General features: G+C 37.8%; 3 protein-coding genes across 4 annotated transcripts in view; 1 reads left to right on the plus strand and 2 right to left on the minus strand.

Moving 5' to 3' along the window:
• Positions 1-10,933, plus strand: part of LOC144642321 (uncharacterized) — a 132,611-nt gene extending 121,678 nt beyond the window's left edge. For both annotated transcript variants that reach the window (XM_078501294.1, XM_078501289.1), the window contains 6 exons: positions 807-991; positions 1,902-2,759; positions 3,277-3,488; positions 6,702-6,742; positions 8,089-8,185; positions 9,149-10,933. In XM_078501294.1, the coding sequence (XP_078357420.1) occupies positions 807-991; positions 1,902-2,759; positions 3,277-3,488; positions 6,702-6,742; positions 8,089-8,185; positions 9,149-9,320 (1,565 nt within the window). In that variant the 3' untranslated portion in view covers positions 9,321-10,933. The remainder of the gene's footprint in view (positions 1-806; positions 992-1,901; positions 2,760-3,276; positions 3,489-6,701; positions 6,743-8,088; positions 8,186-9,148) is intronic.
• LOC144642197 (uncharacterized) overlaps positions 1-16,877 on the minus strand; it is a 210,725-nt gene that overhangs the window by 143,714 nt on the left and 50,134 nt on the right. The gene's annotated exons all lie outside the window — the stretch shown is intronic.
• LOC144643569 (multivesicular body subunit 12B-like) overlaps positions 14,536-16,877 on the minus strand; it is a 10,935-nt gene continuing 8,593 nt past the window's right edge. The window contains exons 8-9 of the mRNA XM_078502880.1: positions 15,851-15,901; positions 14,536-15,254 (exon numbers count right to left, since the gene is read on the minus strand). Coding sequence (XP_078359006.1) covers positions 15,210-15,254; positions 15,851-15,901 — 96 coding nt within the window. The 3' untranslated portion in view covers positions 14,536-15,209. The remainder of the gene's footprint in view (positions 15,255-15,850; positions 15,902-16,877) is intronic.

Here is a 16,877-nt window from a genome sequence, read left to right on the forward strand (position 1 = left end):
ATGTGACATGCATCTCATTAAACCAGTTCATATACCTACGTGACACGCATCTCATCAAACCGGTTCTAAATATACAGAGCTCATTAACTCAGGCCTGTTGAATTCATGAATAATTTCGTCTAAGGTTTCCCGGTAAACTACTTGTGCATGTAATTTTCCGTTGTTTTGAGCGTGGGACAAAGAGCTGAGCCCCCGACGGGAATCAAATCTATGACCTTCCGCGCACCGGTCCAATGTTCCTGGGCTATATGGAGATTCGCTAGGTCATATATTACAGGTTCATATGTGACATGCGTTCTTCATACTTCTAGAATGGGCAATACCGAAAGCTTCTTGTGTGGATTTATAGAAAAAAAAGATGAAAATTTTAAGCTTGGTAAATGAAATCGAAAAGACGGATTTTTTCTTGGCACGAGCGTCCGTCCTTTTCATAATGTCCCACGTTCGTGCCGACAGCAAATTACATTTTTCTCGTTTATACACCGAGGTTAAAATTTCTATTTTTCTTTGTCGTTCACACAGATTGTTAACCACTGAGTTCGTTTTTAAAGTAATGTTAAATCAATCAGCAAAGCACCCGCAACCGAAAATGACTTTCAGATTATCACAATATCAGTTCGCAGTCAGGTACAAACAGTAAAACAAAAAACATAAACAAAACAAAACAAAATGTTTAGGATTGTGGAAAATACCTTCTCTAAGGAATAAATCAAACATGAATTCGAGAAAAAGACCAGAACCTTTTCACGCCAATTTTCTCATCTGCGTTTATAATCTTTCTTGTTTTTTCCACTTCCTTTTCTCAGAAACAGGAGGCGAGGAAGGCAGAGATCAGTTTCTGCAGGAAATCGACTTTATGAAGCAAATCGGATCTCACAGGAATGTCCTCAGCATGCTTGGTTACTGGATTAAATCAGAACCCATCATGTTAATCTTGGAATATGTTCCACACGGGGATCTCCTTCAGTGGCTGAGAAACAAACGACAACAGGTAGAGTTGGTTTGCTTCTTTAGCAACACTAGGTGACCTTCAATTTTGCAAGAAAAGAAGTGTTGCCATTGAACATACACAGCAGCTAACACCCTATAAGTAAGCCGAGTAACATCGAATAAAACGATTTTTTACGTTTCATTTGATCACACATAAACCTGACGTTCATCGTACAAGAAAATACTTGAATTAATCTTGCAGTCGGTCTCAGTACTAAAATAATAAATAAATAAAATAAAACGTCTTAATTTTGCTTATAAAAACACTTAACAAACGTTACATGAAACTTGTAAAAAACGCTTAAATTACTAGTACCAGTGTTAAATGTTCTTCGTTCTCCGCGACAACGAACCGCGCGCAACAGAACGACCTAATTTGACTAACAATAGACGGATCGAAACTCACCAATTACTGTTGACAAACTCTTCACGAGTCTTACAGCAAATAACATCACGGCTAAACTGACTAATCAACTTCAACGAATCAGACTTATAACATCATCGACTGACAACAACTTTAACTTGACTCTGAAGATGACTTCCGCTCAGGTTGTCGAGACGTCAGTCACCACCAACAGTTCTTCTCAGAACTACTCTAACGATCACACTATACGACCTAATTTTTTACGTAAAGTTATCACCCGAAATTATTATCAGCTGCAAGTAAAACACGACTAGTCGTTTTTCTTTTAACTTAACTTTAGACTGTCATTTCTCAAACCAAACTTTACGGTATTGTTTGATATCGGACAGCTTTAGCTAATCCAAATACCAAAAATCTTTCTTTTTTACGCAGTTAAAATGCCAAGTCAGTTCCTTCTTTTTTGGGCTACGCAACTCTTGGTGAAACTGGAAAACAATAAAAAAGTCGTTTTTTCTGCTGTTTGACCTTACATTTTTATTAATTCCAGATCAAGTGCAAGAACAGCATTGATGGCGTCATTTTTGAAGCCGTGACAGATTGCGCAGATGACAAGAATCGGTCAGGTCCAGCTTCTACCGTACAAGTAACAGAGGAGAATGTAGTAAACAAGGGAGACAACACAGCACGTGACGTTGCCGATAACCAAGATTTAGTGGGTGCATCTCACATGGCAGTGGATGTGGAGCCGTTGTCTGAAAACAAATGGGACGAAGGATTAACATCAAAACCCATTGAGAAGAGCTTTCCTGAAAGGTATGCAGTCTTGCCCATAACAGTTAGAGATGTATCTGGTCAGCCTAAGACCGTTGACACAACTGGCGAAACTTTTGAAGATTGTAAGCTGGATAACAAGAAGATAGAGGAAGAGAAAGCAGATGGTCAAATGGCCCCATTATTAGAAGAACGTCGCATCACAATTCCTGAACTTCATGCTTCAACTGAGCATGTAGAAGGAACAACACAGTGCAAAGGGTTCAGTGAGCAGGGCAGCCTGGAATGTCTGGATGTGATCATATCCGTAACAGGTGAAATCGACCAAGCAAAAGACTTACCAGATGAACTTCAGCCAGGTGTCACAACTGAAGATGTGAACGAAAAGATAGAAGATGATGAGAAAATGGAGAAAGAAAAAGAAGATAAAAAAGTTGAAAGAGAAACACACTGCACGGCAATTCAAGATGCACCTGGTCCATCCGAACCCGGAGAGAGAATAACTCAAAACAGACAAGAACCAAAGCAAGTTCAAATAAATTTCCCTTCGACAGATCAACACAGTAACGTTGCGGAAGTCGACCTTTCTGCAAAAGATCTTCTCTCTTTTTCCTGGCAAATAGCAAGCGGAATGGTAAGTGCTGAGATAAAAACACGTTTTGAGAGACAAAAATTGTGTTGGCGAATAAACAGGAAATAAACCAGCGGAATTTATTTTCTCCCTGTAGCTAACTTCACCTTCACGTCGATTCTTCTAATACATTATGTGACCTTAAATTAAACTTTTGTCTTGTGTGACGTACATGCAATTACATTTTGAATAAATGTAAACATTGTGAGAGAAAGGAAAACCTAAGCTTGAGAATTAGACGATCCCTTCCCATCCTCTAGTTCTTAACGGAGCAATGTTACATAGAAAAACAGCAAAGGAGTAATAAAAAAGCGAAATAACCAAGAATGGTTCCGACTGATAAAGATTAAGACAAATTTCGGACGATAATTTTGAAAATCTTTACCATTTTTTTTTAAATGTGTTGTCCGTGACTTAGTTCCTTTAACATTAACATTGATTGTAAATAATCATGATATGTAATCGTGCACAGAGCCGTATTTGCGCACTTAGTATTGTTTACATTTTTTATTGTAAACAGGAATACTTGGCCAGCAAAGGATTTGTTCATCGTGATCTGGCAGCTCGTAATGTTCTTCTTGGTGAGGACAAAGCAGTGAAGATTGCTGATTTTGGCCTGCTTCGTCACACCTATGGTGAAATATACGAGGTGAAGAAGACGAAAAAACTGCCAATCAAATGGATGGCACCTGAGTCACTGGGCAATGGCATATACACTTCTAAAAGCGATGTGTAAGTCATTTTGCTAAACTGTGGAGCACCAGTTTATTGTGGTACCAATTTGGTATTATATTTTCTTTTGTTCTGGGGTATGGTAATTTATGATAATGAATACCAAACAAACGAAAATAACAAATTGTACCAAAGGGTAAAATTTAATCACATGTACAAAACCCGTTTTTCAGTCAGCAATTCAGTCAATCAATCAATCAATCAATCAATCAATCCATCCATCAATCAAACGATCGATCGATCGATCGATCGACCAATCGATCAATCAACTGCAGAGGAAACAACAGCACATCGGAACAGCGAGGATCGAAATGTACCAATCACAGCTGTCTTATACCAACCAATCACAGTGCAGCAGCGTGCTTTATAAGGTTACACCTGACCAGTTGACCTTTTCGCTTGATGAAGACTAGCAGTGTGCAGTCGAAACGTCGCGATTTACATCACAAGTGACTACGTCGTGAGACAAACGAAAAGTACCGTATTTATTCGATTAAGCGCCCGAGGCGCTTATACAATTTTTGGACCTTGAGGGTGTGAGGGTGGGCGCTTATTCGAGGTGAGCGCTTATTCGAGGCTGGGCGCTTATTAAATTTTTATCAAGTGGTACGTTTATTTTTGCAAAAAAAAAATGTTTAATAACTAAACGTGAAGATGTACGAAAGCTGAATTTTAATAAATAAATGTTCATTGAAAGTTTCAGTAAAAAGCAAAAAAAATCGGTCTTCGGGATAGCCTCTTAGTAGTACTTTGTCAATTTTAATGTCATCTTCAACAATAATCAAAATTCCTCTTGTGCCCTCATTAGCGAGATTGGGGTGGGGGTGGGCGCTTATTAACTTATCATACCTACAGGGTGGGCGCTTATTCGAGGTGTGCGCTTAATCGAATGAGTACGGTACTTTAATATTTATCTTTATTTATTTATTTATTTATTTATTTATTTATTTATTCTAGGGGCAACCGCACAAACAAGATATTGACAATCATTTTTTTGTTATTTTTGTGGTCGGTTAAAACGTTTTAAACATTATTTCACTTTTTTATTTCCTTGCATTGAACATTTCTAATACGGACACCGAAGGCACAGAGCAGAGTGTCCGTATTGGAGAGGTGTCTCCATATAACGTCTCTTTTAAGACTCCACTGACAGCTTGAAGTGTTCAGTAACTTAAATGAGGCTAACAATCATCATTTAACTGCATCTAAATCGTTTAATATGCAGCATTGAGACACACTGTCTAACAGCTGTTTTCAAAAAAAATGATCTTCAACGCAATTCTGCATGTATGAATTTACATTAAGCACAATTCCAAAAACGTATAAAGCTGCGTTCACATTTAACCCGAAACATGTTTAGGGGCAACCGCACAAACAAGATAGTGACAATAATTATTGTGATTTTCGTGGTCGGTTATAACATTTAACATTATTTCACTGTTATTGACTCTCCGAGATCATCCGTTTACATGTAGTTAGAAAATACCATGAACGCCACATCCATGAAAGAGGAAAAGTAGAGCGGTACTACTTATTCGGGGAGTGTCACGGAGACAACACGGAGCGGGATATCCTCTTTGAGACGTGTGCCCGTGTAAATGTCAAATTTTAAAAGAAACATCTTCAAAATGATAATGGATACGGAGTGTCCGAAACATGTCTTTGAAATTTAAAAGTGTGTTTAATTTTTCAAATGTTTAATTTCGCTCATACTTTTATGAAGTTTCGCTAATATTTATTTGACTTTCTAAACGTGCACGATATTGGCCCTACACCACTATGCTGTTGCCCTACACCAGCATGTCTTTGAACTTTAGAAGTGTGTTTATTTTTTCAAATGTTTAATTTTTCTCATGCTTTTATGAAATTTCGCTAATATTTACTTGACTTTGTAAACATGCACGATAGTGGCCCTACACCACTTATATATCAAACAACGTAGCTCCTAGCTTCCTAGTCAGCAAAGGAATCAAATTGTGTACAATTTTTGCTGGACGCACACACTTGGGACTTCTGCCCGGCAAAATTAAGATGAGGATATACGAACGAAAATTTCGCTCGCATACCTTGATTTCGCGGTGGTGTTTTTTTTTTTTTTTTTTTTTTTCTACACTACAAGCGTTCCAATTCTATTGACATCAGCGGTTGAAGTCTCACTGAAATAGCCGGCGTTCGATCTCAACATACTGAAATATAAAAATTTACTGTTGCGTTTGTTCAGCCTTTTAACTTTTAAATAAAACGGCATACTGACTTTAAAAAAAAAATGAGAAAAAAAAAGAATAGTTATGGCTTCCATTTGGATTTGAACCAACGACCAAGGCATACACAATTTCAGTAGAAGTGTTCTCTACCAACTGAGCTATCGTAACTTCGTATGGTACAGAATATTTTGTTTTGTATTTTTTAACTGATATTGTATTTGGACGCGCTTCGAAAAAACTTGTTTAATTACTCGATTATGAGTAAGCAAAACACTAAAAATCGCTTTGTTTTAGTTTGTCGTACAGAGATAATTTCTAACAAATTTCTGCACTGCATGTCGCAATAATATTCAAGCATAGCGAATGGTTTAAATTTATGCAATTACAGAGCAATGTATGGGCACGTTGCACAGAATTGCTAGTTTCTCGACTCTTGAAAGATCCACACCAAAAACAAAAATGTAGGGTTATTAAGAGTCATACAAAGATACTTCCTGCCAAATTTTAGAATGAAAGGTGTAATATTCGAGCGATAACTATTTAATCACAGAGATGATTTACATAATTGCAGAGCAATGTATAGGTATATCACAGAATTGCAAATTTCTCAACTCTTGAAAGATTTTTATCAAAAATCAAAACGTAGGGTTATTAAGAGTCAAACAGTGATACTACATGCCAAATTTTAGACTGAAAGGTGTAATATTCGAGCCGTAGAATTATTTAATGGTACTTATTTAACTATAAATTACAGAGCAATGTATGGGCACGTTGAACAGAATTGCTAATTTCTCGGCTCTCGAAAGATTTTCATCAAAAACAAAAGTGTAGGGTTATAAAGAGTCACACAGAGATGCTTCATGCCAAATTTTAGACTGAAAGGTGTAATATTCGAGCCGTAGAATTATTTAATCGTACTTAATTATTTAATTATTTAATTTTATTTATTTTATATCTTGTTTGTGTAATTATTATTTAATTGTTTTTTTTTATTTGCTTCTTTTCTCAGGTGGTCATTTGGTGTTCTTCTGTGGGAGCTGAGTACAATGGGTAAGAAATCGAAACCAAAGTTATTTTACAACTTAACAGTCACAACAAAGAAAATAATGCATGTCAATTCAAAAGCATGCAGCCCTAGTTACAGTTGCCTTTCTCTTTGTTCGCGATAATGTAAATGTAGACTATTTGCCCAGATTGGATGGAGATGGTGAAACAATGATAGAGCTCTCCGCAAAGTCAAGTCAGAAGCAAAAACATAAATGTTGTTTTAAAGCTGATATCATAGTGTGTATGTCAAAATTTAAAAAACCTAGCTGGCTTCAATGTTCTCATATTCAATCACTTTCACGGAGAATTCATTGAAGGCAATTGATAATTTTGTTATTTTTGATTACTTCTGAACTTACCCCTCTCCCAAAAAAATGGACAAGTCAATAAAGTTAAAACCTGAACAAACCAACTGAGAGTTACCTTCGTTTTGTTAGCTTTGCATTACGATTTGCAGTGTGACTTAAATTTGTCTGCAGAAGTGATTTTTTGTTTCTTTGGCTTTCGGAGTTCCCTGATCATGCTTGTGATATTTTGGTGCTAGGCTTAACATTAGCCACCATGCAAGTAAGACAGATTCCTTTTTCATGGCTATTTATAGTACAATAGTTATGACATTATTGCTTTCAAGTTGTTTCTTTTATATCACCTTTGTGAATTTTCTATTCTCATAACCTGCATTTTACGCCTGTAAGGAAGCCAGGATATCTTCAGAAGGATCTATTCAAATGACATGAAAATTTTCACACGCCTTTTTTGTCAGGGCTCAGTGATTTCAACAAGTTCTTGGATGATGTTTGTTATTAGATGTTTGTTAATGTGATCCGTTAGCTTCCCCTAGTCTTCTAAAGTACACTTCATAACAGTTACAGGTCGTTCACAAGTACTTCTTGTTTTCAGAATTTATAGTTCTTGGGGGACCGGTCATTGTGTAGAGGGTGGGGATAGATGGCGAAAATGGGAAAAGTGTTAATGATTTTTATGCAGATGTAAGGGCTAGGGAGGTTTGTAAAGGGAGTGAGTGGGTAAGAGTTGTGTGGGGGGGGGGGGGGGTGGTCAGCACAAAAAAAAATGTGCTTCGTAACGGGGGAGGTTCAGCAGAATTTGAACATAGCCTTCCTCAATTTGAACCAGGCCTCCCACTCTAAATAATGACTGGTCCCTAATGACAATATATGGTATTGAATGGTTTAACCAAAAACTCTGCATGTTACAATTTGCCCAAAGAAGGTTTCACTTTTGGTTTCTCCCCTGCCTTAATGGTTAGTAATGCTACCGCACCAATAGATTAATAGACTTTCGGATCCTTCATAATTATCATTATTTTGTGTCTTTCAATCAACACTTAGGTGGGATCCCATATCCTGGAATAAGTAACACTCAGTTGTACAAACTTCTTAAGACAGGATATCGCATGGAAAAGCCAGACATGTGTACTGACGAAATGTAAGTTTACAAATGAGCAATTATACTCTGTATATAGCCAGTACGTATTTTCTCCTACAATATACAATACTTAAACATGCAAGGAAGCATCACGTCCTCTTCACTGCGAATGTTTAGTCAATCATCCTACATTAGCACAGAACTACATGTAAATGTACAGAATGTGTGTCTCCGGCCTCCTACAGCTATTTAGAATTAGTAGAAATTCAGCTGTGTTCTAATGGAAATCCGCGAATCTGATTGGTTCTCCCACTGATTTCTATTCGCCGATAGAAAACAGTCGCGCGCGCGCGTAGCTCTTTAAGCGGTAAATTTTCTTGATTTTTGTCTTCAAAGTGCACAATATTGTCGGTTTTGGACTGCAATCCTTTAGAGTTTCTACTAAAACAATTAGACTACTCGCCCTCGTTTTCTATGAGCGATAGTCAACTCGGCTGCACCTCGTTGACTATTTGCTCATAGAAAACTTGGGCTCGTAGTCTAATTGTTAAATAGTTCTTGGATCTATAAAGTTTGAAACAGAGACAAAAAAAAAACAGGGACAGGAAGGTCAGATTTTCCTGCTTTCTGTACCTTTTACACCCAGTTCCCACACCTTCCTTAGTGGTTCGCACCATTTCCTTTTCAACTTTTATTGCAAAATATCACGCAATGTTGCGACTGTTTTCCCTTATTTCTCCCGGTTCCCGCCCTCACTTCTCCCGCCTGCTATTGCAGGGACCATGATCTACCCGCCTACGCTCCAGAATAACAAAATGGCGACCAGCAAAATTTGAAAATAATTTAGATCAACATCTTTGGAATGAGGATTCTAGTCTGGGTGGGTAACTAGAAATGGGGGCTAAATATAAATGCAGCAAGTAATTTGTCCTTCAATTAGCATAATGAGAATTAATGAAGTGTGGGCAAATTAGAAATCAAGGCTCTTTTCTATATCACCTTACAAAAGTTAACTCCTCTCAGATACGCGGTCATGTTAGACTGTTGGAAATTGGACCCTGACGAGAGGCCATCATTTGAACAACTGATATCAATATTGGAAACGATGATGACAGAGGACACTCCTTACCACGATTTCAATAAACATGATGAGGCCAAGGCCTGTTACAATGAGGCGTATTGTGACAGTGATTGAAGGAACGGTATCACCCCTTACCACGTTTTCGTTAAACTGGATGAAAGTAAGGCCTGTTACAGTGAGCGGACAAAACCTGACAGCGACTAATTAATCTATCGTTCCATATCAATGTAGGCCATCCCAATAAAATTTTTCGTTTCCCATCGCCCGACCGACCCATTTTTCTTCGAAAAATAATAATAACAAAAAAAATCCAGATGCACTAGTCAAAGAAGCAAGTATCGAGCAAGTAGCTTAATTTACAAGCACACGATCTTGCTTTATTAACAACAACTGGTATGATGCGATGTCCTTGTCTTTAATTAAAGAATAACCAACGAAAAGACCACGTTTTCGCGTTGAATTTTCAACCACGTTTACGCGCTGACTTTTTCCTTAAAGTGTTCATTTCTTTTTTCTTTTTTTTGCCCCACCGCCCGACCCACCATGCATCACAAGAGATGGGGCGATGGGAAACGAAATATTTTATTGAGATGTCCACAGATTACACGAAAAAGCTAGTTTGTTAGCATCCTATAAAACGGCAAACAAGGGCTCACATGCAAAAGTCCTTAAATGTTAAATAATTAACATCGGCTTGACAGAAAAGTGTTTTAATTTAAAACGGCTTAGTTATTATATTTAACGTAACATTGTAGGATTGAAGTAGATATTGTGCAAGTAGAGAAAACACTGCGTCAAAATTGTGAATAGAAAACAAATTTAAGAATATAGAGCGAGCGATTAGTTACGTAGTTTGCCGAACAAGCTACGTTTATTTGTTAAAATGACGGCACAACTGAAGGACCTACATCTGAAGAAGTTGGGCAGGTATTTGTTGCAGGTTGCAGGTTGAAAAATCGACTTTTAAGTCTATTTAGCACCCGGATAGCCTGAATAGCATCCAGGTTATCCTGAATAGCATTCCGGCTAGCCTAAATTAGCTTAGCCGGGTGATGGCGGTTAGCCTTTTTTTTAACTTCAACTGGAATTAACGGGTCGTTTCAACCTGCAACCTGCAAAAAAATACCTGCCGCCTAAAGTCGACATTGAAGTGCAGGTTTTGATTACTCACCAGTGATTGAACGTAAATGGTACCATTTTTCAGTTATTAAAGTTGAATTCAGAATTTAAAAATTTGATTTAAAATTTTTATAATAACAGTACATTCGACACAACTGAAGACGAGATTGAAGTGCACGCTTTGATTACACTCCAGTGATTGAAGGTACGATGTAGAATGTTTCAGTTATTAAAGGCGAATTAAGAATTTAAACATGTAATAATTTATAATGATAATACATTTAAGTTAAGATTGTAGGGACCTTGATTACCTCCCAGCTGCACTGTAGAATAGCTTGTAAAATGACGACAGAACTAGAGTTGAGTTTAAACGGTGCAAGCTTTGTTTGCCGAATTTTTTCAGTTGTCAAGGGGGGTCCTTCTTAACTACAGATTTAGAGCAGCTGCCAAGGAATTGCTAAAGATGGCTTTTGGAGCGTTTGGTAATGCTTAACGGTGAATTACTGGTGGGGAGAACACTTTCGTTAAAAAAATGATATTGCGCGGCGCTTCACTAGTACCAGTCTCAAACCGAGCATTAGAATTTAATATATAGATTAAGGCACGCCTAAAAGCGGAGCTCCCCATTTATTTAATTTTCACTGGAGCTTACAATGTTTTCATTCTAGTGAATAAGCGGCCAAAGTACTAATGTTTATGGCGGTTTATAGGTGCAAGACAAATTTAAATAGCTCACGGTTAAACTGAATGTCAGCAGTACGACAAAAATAATAATCTTAAAGCGGGGCAAAATCATAACTCATGGCACGAAAAATTACTTTAGAGTACAGTAAATTATCTGCTTTCTAGCAATAGAAAATAGTTTCGCGATCCTGTTATAGTTTCGCAGCAGTTTAGTAGACACCACAATAATTACCCCGTAGCAATAAAATGGTTTGTTTATTTATTATATCAACCCGATTTAGCTTTCGAATGCTCCTTCATGTACGATGCTGGCTTTACAGATAGACACGAAAGTCATCGATCGATTATGGCTCTCAATGTCCACCTTTTTGGCGGTCGATTACTTTCTGCGCGTAATTTTTTAGCCACATTTTCTTTCATTGCTTCTTGTTTTTCTTTTCAAACCTCTTTAAATTTTAAAGGCCGCCTTTATACGGCCTTCTTGCTTCACTCTTTCTACCATCAAACTATGGTCGCCATGTTGCGCGACTCCGTACGTACGTACGCGCCCGCGAACCATGTTGACCATGAAAACTCATTTCGATAGTGTTCCTTCTTTCATGGTTATGGTGCTACGCTTAGGAGCTCCGCTAAAAAGTATACTTGCGGTGGAAAAGGTAAAGTTCCAATACTTCTTTATAATTCTTCGTATGGAATTACCGTTTACATGTAAGAATGGAACACTACTGAAGAGAGTCAGAGTTATTACGCCATAACTTTAATAATAATACGAATTTTATAAAAACCATGCCAAGCATAAAGCACGTGGACATTCTCTATCTGTTGGTACTGATTTTAAATTTCAGATCTATTCCGGTTACGTGACTTGTCAAATATGGCCGTGATTTGAAAATCTTGAAGGGCTCTTCAATAGAACAAAGTCATGCAAAAATCTTGTCCATGGAAGGTTTGCTTCTAGAAAATGACAGTCTGAGTAGTTACGAAGGACCCCCCTTACAAATGTAAATTGATAATAACAATACATTCAAGTTAAGATTGTAGGGACCTTAATTACCTCCCAGTTATTAAAGGTACAATGTAGAAATCAAAATTTCAAACGACAATTATTACATATATTCTACTTTAAAGCTGTATTGTAGAGTTTCAAAATATAATGCAAATGTCATTACACTTAAGATTGTAGGGACCTGGATAACTTTCCAGTGATAATTAAAACGTACATTGTCAGATGGTAGAAATTAAATAACAAAGTTAATATTGTAGGGATAGGGCATGATTTTATGTTCCATGTATTGAAGTTGCATTGTAGAATTAAAAAATAAAAATGCAGTTAAAGTTAAGAAAGTAGAGTCTTTGATAATGTTCCAGTCTTTAAAGGTACACAGTAGGATTTTAAAATATATTTTGATTGCTTCTCAGTTATTGTAGAAGTCATACACATGGAATTGATAAATAGTCTGCGTGTTTTGTGTAAGCCACCCGGGTAAGACTAAGGCGCTGCATAGAATACTCGTCATCTAGTGCCAACGCAACGATCGAGGTACACCCCAGAACAATGTAAACAATTTTCGCCCCTTTTCACAGGAATGCGTTTTCATTTAGTTTACACGTCTAATACTCTCTAATAAAATTATTTGCTTGAAAATGCTCACGTGGTGTAGTTCAAGCCAGGATTGTATTTTGCAGTGACGATCTCCTGACGGTACATGCATGATAATAAAAGAAAAAAAAAAGAAAAAACATGCTTGTACAGGACCTTGATACGCGAGCATCGCGACGAATGAGTTTCTTTTCCGTAAGTCTTCAAAAACAATCTGAAAACAATAGATCCTCTCTCTCATCTTGGTAAGCATAATACTTAATTGGTTCACACTAAAGCTCGTAAGTATAATCCCAGTGCACTTGGAATCTACTTTGAGTGTGAAGGGGTAAAACAAAATTACTTGAACTTAACTTGGTGACTATGGAAACTTTCGTAGTTCAAAGAGGCCGAAGTACGCCGCCAAGTATGGTCTACAGCAAAGCGGCGTGCACCGTTGTCATGATTCTCAAGGTGATTGACAGCTTGTACTCAAGTACTATACTTTGTCTTTAAGTGTGAAGCTAAGTTTTGTAAAGTGCGACTTGAGATTTTTATGTGCACTTGAGTCAAGTGCTGACTTGAAACTAACTAAGCTTCTAGTGTGAAGACAAGTATTGTAGCGACACTGCAAGATTTTATATGTCCTACCTATTGAAGTTGCATTCAAAAATAAATATGCAGTTAAAGTTACAAAAAAGAGTCTGATGTTGCAGTCTTTAAAGGTACACAATAGGATTTTGAAATATATTTTACTTCTCAGTTATTGTAGAAGTCATACGCATGGAATTGATAAATTGTCTGCGCGTTTTGTGTCAGCCAGCCGGGTAAGATCAAGGCTTTGCATATAATACTCGTCATGTAGCGCCAACGCAACGATCGAGGTAAACCCCATACAATGTAGACAATTTTCGCTCCTTTCTACAGGAATGCGTTTTCATTTAGTTTACGCGTCTAATTCTCTCAATAAAAATATTTTCTTGAAAATGCTCACGTGGTGTAGTTCAAGCCAGGATTGTATTTTGCAGTCACAATTTCCAGACGGTACATGCATGATAAAACAAAACAAAAAAAAAAACAACAACAACAACATGCTTGTACGGGACCTTGATACGCGAGCATCGCGAAGAATGAGGTTCTTTTCCATGGGTCTTCAAAATCTGAAACAATCAAACCTCTCTTTAATTTCCCGGTTTCTCAATTTCATCTTGGTAAGCATAATAGTTAATTAGTTCACACTCAAGCTGGTAAGTATAATCCAAGTGCACTTGGAACCTACTTTGAGTGTGAAGGGGTATAACAGACTTACTTGAACTTAACTTGGTGACCATGGAAACTTTCGTAGTTCAAGGAGGCCGAGTATATATGGTCTACACCACACTTGACCAATAGGAAATTGAAGCCAAATGAAAGCGGCGTGCAGCGCTGTCACGATTCTGAAGGCGATTTACAGTTTGTACTCAAAATGAATATACTTTGTCATCAAGTGGGAAGCCGAGTCTTGTAAAGCGCGACTGGAGATTTTCAAGTGCGCTTGAGTCAAGTGCAGCTTCTAGTGTGAAGCCATGTACTCATCACTTCAAGGGTGGTAAAGTCGTCGTTCTAGGCTCGGCTGAATTGGGAGCACATTGCACAAATATACCTCTGAAAGTAAAGGCCTTCAAACCCCCGTTCATAAAAATAAGAATAATTGGGTATTCCTTAGCCTGCCCATGATTTCTAACTAGTACAATCGTTTTGCTTTAGTAAGTACGAAAGATAATTGAGATTTCCAAGTTCAATGAACCCCATCACGAGTAAAGAAGACATTACGTTGTTCACAACTATATACGTAAAACCTTAAAACCTTTTCAAAACTTTGAAGACACCATCTTAGAATTATGAGACGATAGCAGGGATTTGGGGTGATGGGTATAGCAGAAGCCATTTCTAAAAGTTATTAACTGTGTATTATAAATAATGCTTACAGTACATTTATATATCTTTTTTCACTTTTACACTGCATTTATGACAAATATTGACTGTTTTTGCTATAGTAATTATCTGATCTTTTCAGCCTTTTATAAACTGTGGCCATAGTAATAACAGATGCTACAAATTTACAATTTTCGATTCACTACACTACATTCACATAGATCATTCAACAAATCAGGTATGCAACACAACTGGTGTACATGAAGTCAACTCTATCACACAGCGCAGTGGTCATGATCAGTGTGGAGATAAAAGGAACTAGGGAACGGGGGAGGGGAGCAAAGATTGCTCAACTGCACTGCATGTAACCGCCCCTGAGAGGACGCCATTGGGACCAGGAAAAGCGTCTGTTTAGGAGAAGTGTTTGCTTGTGGAAGGTTAGAAACATTGAATGTTTTTTTGTATGTGCAGGGACCATAGCAAAGTGTCCACCTAACTGCACTCCACTTTATTCTATTTATGCAATTTGCGGGCGGAATATTAATACTGCAAGAAGCGTTATTTATCTCAGGTGTCTGTCTGTTGTCTAGTCAGCGGCAAAATCCTTTACGTTATAACAGTTGTAACGTAATCCGCTTTATGAAACGAACGCGTGACACACTAGCTGGAGGAATTATGCGAGTGACTGACTGATGAACGATCGTCTTTTATCTTGAAGTAACAGCGCGCTCCTTACTGAAATCGTAGTCGTACTACAAGAAAAAATAAAACAAAGAAGTAATTATAAACTAATTTTGCCTGAAAAGCGTCTCACATTAAGCTGCTCAGTTCATTACATAAAGACATGTAACAAGTAAAGTGTCTAGCAGGAAACAAGCTGCTGATTTCTCAATGAATAATTCAAGACACATTTTGTTATCTAAAGAGAAGAAAAAAACTCAATAAAACGTATATAACATAATTTAAAGCTGACATTCTTGAAACGAGCACATTTTTGAGTGATACTTAAATCGCACATAATTATTCTAACTTTACATGTGATTTCATGAGATAATAACTTTCCATGGCGTAACTCGTAGTTTGCAGAACAGGCGGTTCAAACGCACTCTGCGCTCACCCTCGCGCTCGTGTTCGCACTCAGCACTTGCGTTTACGCTTAGCCTGCGTAGCTGGCGGGATTCGCGATCGAGTGCGAGTGCTTTGTTTGAGGCGAACGGCAGACCCGAGCTGCGAAGCCGCGAGGAAATTGGGGAGGAGTCGCCACCTAATCCCGACAGCAACGCAGGCTAGTTCACGCTCCGTGCACTGTCACACTAAACTTTCCGGTTTGCGGGCTTTTAATACGTACCTTTGTGTTAATGTCGCTAACAGATAAGCTTTGCATATTTGGAATCGCCGGCTGAAATAAACATGAAACATCTACGTCAATTTAAGGAGCAATGATGGCTGGTAAAAGGGCAAAAGGGGCGGGGATTCTCGTCGATTCTTTTACGGGTTTTAATTGAGAATTTTAGTCTCGTTTAGGGCCCGGCGTGCCCAATCGATGAAATTCGATAATCGATAAAATCGATTGTAATCGATAATAATCGATAGCAATTAATCGATTGATATCGGAAATCGATGAAAATCGATGACCCAAAGAGTTGTGAGTATCGATTTTCATCAATTGTCATCGATTTTCATCGATTTTTATCGATTATATTGATTGTCAGTTGCAATCGTTTAATAATGATTTCATGATTTCAGATACGTTTGCGCTACACATTGAGTCTTACCTATTGTATTTTTTCCTCTTCACAAAAAGGGATCTGTTGTGCAATGGCTGCTTTCCTCTTAATGTGTAAAAATTACGAAACACTTGATTGAAAGTGTGTTCAAAAATCCGTTCGAAATGTTTAGTCAGTTCGAAATGTTTAGCCCTCCATAATCTCTGATGTGAACAGACACGGATTCGTAAAACAACGTTTTTTAAAATTACCGAATTCTTCAATTAAGAAGAGACCCGGCCATTTCCCCCTTTTTCCACGTATAGGTTCTCAGGAGCTTCCACTGGTATCCAAATCTACCGGGTCCGGGAACTCTATCAAAATTACAACACTATTGGACGTTGCTAGCTCTTTTTATTTTGTCCCCGCGAGTTAACAACTCGAAATGTCTCCCCTCTGTCGCCGATTTTTTTCTCAAGGGAAAAAGACTCGCCCGTCTTTACTGAAAATGGGCACTCGTGGTAGCCCTTCACAATAGCTTGTATTATTATTATGTTCATTTCCTTGACTCGCAGAACTTCGACTAGACTAACTTAGTGAAAGGATACGTAACGTATCGCCTTACAAATGTTGCACGAAATGATAAATGGTTAATTTATTATAACCGAT

Source organism: Oculina patagonica, chromosome 1 (assembly GCF_052425735.1).
Source record: "Oculina patagonica isolate OP01 chromosome 1, crgOcupat, whole genome shotgun sequence".
In the NCBI taxonomy this organism is placed as follows: Eukaryota; Metazoa; Cnidaria; class Anthozoa; order Scleractinia; family Oculinidae; genus Oculina; species Oculina patagonica.